Source organism: Citrus sinensis, chromosome 3 (genome assembly GCF_022201045.2).
Source record: "Citrus sinensis cultivar Valencia sweet orange chromosome 3, DVS_A1.0, whole genome shotgun sequence".
In the NCBI taxonomy this organism is placed as follows: Eukaryota; Viridiplantae; Streptophyta; class Magnoliopsida; order Sapindales; family Rutaceae; genus Citrus; species Citrus sinensis.
Window position 1 is genome coordinate 47,908,133 of NC_068558.1, and position 6,000 is coordinate 47,914,132.

Sequence of the window (6,000 nt, forward strand, 5' to 3'; positions counted from 1 at the left end):
AAAAAGAGAATATGAATTAATTAAATAATTTTATCAAAATTTATTTTAATAATAAAATACTTAACAAAAAGAGAAGACTATTTGAATCCGTGAAATTTCTCATGAAATTTCTCAATATTAATTCTCTCTCGTCGCTCGCAATTGGAAATTCCTTCGTAAAGCGAAGGAAGAAGGGGACGTGGGTCCACCGATATTAGCAAGCAGAGAGAGACTGACAGAGGCACTAAAGAAACATTACGGAAGAAGCAAAAGAGCGTCGAGTCGAGGTGGTGAAGAATAATAAAGTTTTGAGAAAGAAGCAGACTCTTCATCGCATTTCTTCCGTCTTCAATTTTATGATAATATATAATACACACAACACAATTACGATTTACAAATAACAGCTCACTCATTAACTGTTTACCTTACATATCAATCATCAATGGATTTCGTATCCTTGTTCGTTCCTTTTTTCTTTTTAAATATTGTTATCAAATTAAAGTACTCTAATTCCATGATCATGAGACGTTTCTTCCAAGCAACTTTCCCCCACCACCATCAAATTTAACCCACCCACCCACTCACTCAGGCTTCTTTATATGCATGCCTTAGGTTTGGTTTCTATTTCCTAACGGTCACGCTCACAACAAAAATGCCGAGTCTAATTTCCGTCAAAACCCCGCCAAATACGACGCCGCTAAACATTCTCATACCTGCAATCCAAAATGGATCCACTAATAACCTTCGATCCCCATCTCCACTTAGAAAGCGATTCCCGTCTCCGTCACCTTCAAATTCACGCGCAAAAAGAACCTCCGAAAAGGTGACCATCGATGAATCGTCTTTGGACAACCCGGATCTGGGTCCGTTTCTACTCAAGTTGGCGCGAGAAACTATCAGTTCGGGTGATAACCCGAACAAGGCCTTGGATTACGCAACTCGGGCTTCCAAATCGTTTGAGAGGTTTTCGGGTTCAGGCCAGGAGCTGGAGCTGGTCATGAGCTTGCACATGCTGGCAGCCATCTATTGTAGTTTGGGCCGGTTCGAGGAGGCGGTTCCGGTTTTGGAACGGTCCATTGAGGTCGTGGATATTGGAAAGGGTTCTGATCGTGCGCTTGCCAAGTTTTCCGGGTACATGCAGCTTGGTGACACATGTTCGTCGATGGGTTTATTAGACAGGTCCGTTTGGTGTTACGAATCGGGTTTGGAGATCCAAATCGAGGCTCTCGGAGATTCGGATCCGAGAGTCGCTGAGACTTGCAGGTAAAGCTTCTGGGTATGTCATTCTTTTCTGTCGGAACCTTTAACTACTCGTGGCGCATGTTAGTCTAAGACTTGGCAGAAGGCTAATATGTGATTTTGTATTTTTGAAACACGTTTTGCTTATTCCACTTTGGTGTCGGGTTTGGGCTTGTATCTTATCAGCCCAAAACCGGATCACCCATTTGTCTGTTACTCTGACTCTGTTTTGCTCAAGGTAATTAAATAATTCCTAGTAGGAAGCACGATTGCGGCTGAATACAAAATGGATCGAACTGTATTAAAAGTCTAAGAAATGGGAACTTGCATTACTAATTAATTTCTTTTGAAGGAACAATTAATTGAGTGCCACAAATGTATTTATATGAGTAATGATATACTTACATAGTTGGTATACATATTTATATTCTAACTAAGACGATATTTTGTTATCTATTGATCGATTAATATAATACTATAGAATAATGAATAATAAGTCAACTAATTCTTTATCTCGCTTTTGTAAGTATAGTATTATTTTATTTTTTAAGCGAGAGAGAGAGAGAGAAAGAGAGTTTGAGAGACGTTAATTCAAACCTCTAGCAGAATTCTGTTTCCTTTCAATTAACTATGAAAAGACAGGTACTTAGCTGAGGCACATATTCAAGCAATGCAATTTGATGAGGCAGAAAACCTATGCAAGAAGATCCTTGAAATTCATAGGGAACACGGTCACTCGGCCTCCCTTGAAGAAGCAGCTGATCGTAGGCTTATGGCTCTTGTTTATGAGGCAAAGGCGGACTACGAATCTGCCCTTGAGCACCTTGTTCTGGCTAGCATGGTAATGATCGCTAATGGTCAAGAGAATGAGGTTGCTGCCATTGATGTTAGCATTGGCAACATATATATGTCCCTTTGTCGCTTTGACGAGGCCATTTTTTCTTATCAGAAAGGGCTTACGGTCTTCAAAGCCACTAGGGGTGAAGATCACCTTTCTGTAGCATCAATCTTTATTCGTCTTGCAGATCTATACTACAGGATAGGCAAACTAAGGGAGTCAAAATCCTACTGTGAGAATGCCTTAAGAGTGTGTGCGAAACCAGCTCCTGCAACTGCACCTGAGGAGATTGCCAATGGCTTGACAGAAATCTCAGCAATATACGAAGCCCTGAATGAACATGAAGAGGCATTGAAGCTCCTGCAAAAGGCCATGAAGTTATTGGAAGACACCCCTGGGTACCATAGCACCATCGCAGGAATAGAAGCGCAGATGGGTGTGATGTTGTATGTGGTTGGGAGGTATGGAGAGGCTCGATCCTCTTTTGAGAGTGCTGTAGTGAAGCTACGGGCCAGTGGGGAGAGTAAATCGGCATTCTTTGGCATCGTGTTGAACCAGATGGGGTTGGCTTGTCTGCAGCTCTACAGGATAAATGAGGCCACTGAACTGTTTGAAGAAGCAAGGGGAGTACTGGAGCAGGAGTGTGGTTCATGTCACTTGGACACTCTCGGGGTATATAGCAATCTTGCAGCAACTTATGATGCCTTGGGGAGGTAAGCACACTTTTGATATCCTTTCCAAGTTTTTGTTTAGCTCCCTACCCATTTGTTTGCAATCCATGTTCTCTGCTGTTGCCACTTACTGGTTTTGTTGCCACTTACTGGTTTTCTCTCACAGAATATTATTATATAATTGAAGGCTTTATCTTACCCAACATAGACTTGCATGTATCATCTTGCCTAGGCCGATTGTCACGCACAGATAGCATTTGCCGTCTTCAGTCCCACTTCTGATTGTAGCAGATAAGGTTTTTATTCGATGATATATACATGATGGGAGACAATGATTGGATGAACCCAATCTTGAGGCTTAAGTATTGTTCATGAATCTTTATATTTCTTCTAGGGAAAATAATGATCAAGTTATCTGTTTGGGGCTTTATGGTTTACTTGTAGATTCTAATGTAAGATTTTTTTTTTTTTTAAAGTTAAATTAATTTAAGGCAAAACTTCAATTTGCTTGATTGTTGAGTCTTCTTCGTTGAACGTTGAATCGTTTTTGTTTTTGTTTTTAATTACAGGGTCGAAGATGCTATTGAGATATTGGAGTACATCCTTAAGGTGAGAGAAGAAAAACTTGGGACAGCAAATCCGGACATTGATGACGAGAAAGAAAGGCTTGCTGAACTCTTGAAAGAAACAGGACGGGCTCGGAACAGAAAAGGGAAATCTCTTGAAAATCTTCTTGATTCCAACGCATACAGAGTGAAGAAAGAAGTTACCAAGAGAAGGTCTGGATTTGGTTTTAGAACTTAAAAACTCAGTTGTCATTTATCAATATGTCCTGATGCTGTTATTTGAAGCTGTTGCCAAACGGCTAATTAGAAAATTCACAAATGTAATAGCAACTGGATCTGAATGATTGAATACTGCTGTGATGCCAAGTCCACGAAAGCAAATTTTACGAGCTGCTATATAAAAATGCCATGTGACAAGGCTTTTAACAGATTTGAGATTGTTAACTCAAATTGTTTGCAAAATAATTTCGACTTACATAGAAGTGCAAACAAAACCACGTGAGAGTTGAACACGGTGCCCATCCATGTCGACGATTTTTCTACGTCAAGATCAATGACAAATCGAAAAATAGAACCTTCACGGAAAACATGGAAATACAGAAATCAAGCTTCAAATTATTCAGTGGATTGTTTGCAGCACAATATATAACTTTGACTTCTCAGTTTCTAATCATTTAAAAAAAGAAAAAATACTGACTAAATTATTTGATTTCTCTGTCCAGTGAGAATAGCTTCATCGTCATTAGTCATTTTGTTTGGGAAAAATCCGCATGGGTTACTGTGTTAGGTTCCCTGTCTCAAAACTCCCAACAATGAACTCACTCAATTTTCAACACATGATCATCATAAAACCGCCCCCCAAGTCAATTGCTCTTAGCATTTCAAATTCAGCTTCCCAACAAAAAAAATAAAAATAAAAATCAATGCCCATTATGTTCCTGGCAACCCTGTTTAGGGCAGCAATGGGTAACATTCCACTTTGTTGGGTTATGATGATCGGGTGAAATTTTTTACGCATGGTAAGAATAAAAATAGAAATGTTTATCTCGATCAGAACCGCAGAGATTGAGATTATTTTACGCATGGTAATTAAGAAAGCATAATGATCGGGTGAAATTTTTTAATCTAATCATCTAATGGTTGCCAAAAGGAACAAATTTCCCGTAGAACCAAATTCGTGGAGCTCCTTCTTCGAAATGGGAGACCCGTTAACCTTTAGTAATAATTTCCTTCTCCTCAAGCAGCATCTGAAAGTTCCCGCGGAGGACTCCTTTGGTACAAATAATTTGAATACAGTTTTTTGAAAAATAAAAAAGAAAAAAATTGATCTCATTAAACCTACCGACTAAAGAGAGAATCGGAAAAGTAACCATTTTTAGATATTATAAAAATAACAAGAAAGACTAAATTATTATTAATACTTGCAAAAGGGCTAAAATTCTTGATCGAAGATATTTTTTTAATACATTGAATCGAATGTTCTTGTATTATAACCTTAAAGAAAATTTGTTGTTGTGTCTATTAATAGAGTCGTCTCTTCTTAGAAGAAATCAGACTTTAAAATAATCATGTATAAAAAAAATCATATTCAAGAATCTCGATTTGAAGTGGTAATTCATGAGAAAAATGTACATTTGACCTATAAATTAATATTAGATCAAGAATTCAAGAACTTTGATTGCAATTTGTGCATTTTTTTAATTTGAAGGTTATTAGTATGTTAGAGATTTTTGAATAATACATACTCTAATTCTTTTTTTTCCCATTATCTTTTCTTTCATTCAATTCATAGACAATTATGATTTTTATCGAATTCTTTATCACTTTTAACCCATTCGATTTTAATTAAGATTTTTCTTTTTCGAATTCTTTACTACTTGTCACCCGTTCGATTTTTGAACAAGAAAAGAGCCGTTGAAGAAGAACGAATAGTTTTTTTTAATAATATTTCACCCTATCTATGGGGTAAATCTTAAAAGTTTCAAATATTGGATCATATTTGTAGAAAAAAATTATTTTCGGGTCATTTAAATAAATTCTACAAATTTGAAAAAAAAAAATTCAGAACTTTCAGTGCACCAGCAACGAGTTTTTTATTTAAATATACACAATTTGTTCTTAAATATTAAATTTATATCCTATTACATACATATACCTCACGAAAATAAAAAAAGTAAAAAAAATCTAAGAATCCACTCCTTTATTCCTCTCAGTGCAGGGAAAAGTCTAGTGCGAAGTCGGGTAAGTCGAGTAAGAATTGAAGATAAATAAGTCGAGTATATAATTTAGTAAGAAGTCGAGTAAGCATATTAAATGAGTCGAGTATTAAGTAAAAGTCAAGTAAATTTTTTAAATAAGTCAAGTAAAATTTATGTAATTTTTAAAGAAGTTGAGTATTAAATCGGGTAAGTATATTAAGTTTAGTATTAATATTTTTAAAGAAGTGAAGTATTGTAAGTTGAGCATTCAGTTGAGTAAGAAGTGAAGGTAATTGAATAAGTCGAGTATGAAGTCGGGTATGAAGTTTGGTAAGTTGAGCATTCAGTTGAGTAAGAAATTAAGAGAATTGAATAAGTCGAGTAAGTAGATTGAATGAGTCGAGTATTAATTTTTTGTTGATATTTTATTGAGACTATTTTTATATTTTCTCTAATTTTTTAGTATGTACGTGTAAAATTATAAATTTTAATAGATGGAGGTGAATTTT

General features: G+C 36.2%; 1 protein-coding gene across 1 annotated transcript; it reads left to right on the forward strand.

Moving 5' to 3' along the window:
• The first annotated feature begins 252 nt into the window (after positions 1–252).
• On the forward strand, positions 253–3,729 carry LOC127901467 (protein KINESIN LIGHT CHAIN-RELATED 1-like). The gene is made up of 3 exons (XM_052438848.1): positions 253–1,242; positions 1,861–2,769; positions 3,297–3,729. Exons 1-3 carry the CDS (start codon positions 632–634, stop codon positions 3,529–3,531), a joined length of 1,755 nt encoding a protein of 584 aa, XP_052294808.1. The 5' UTR covers positions 253–631; the 3' UTR covers positions 3,532–3,729.
• The last annotated feature ends 2,271 nt before the right edge of the window (positions 3,730–6,000 follow it).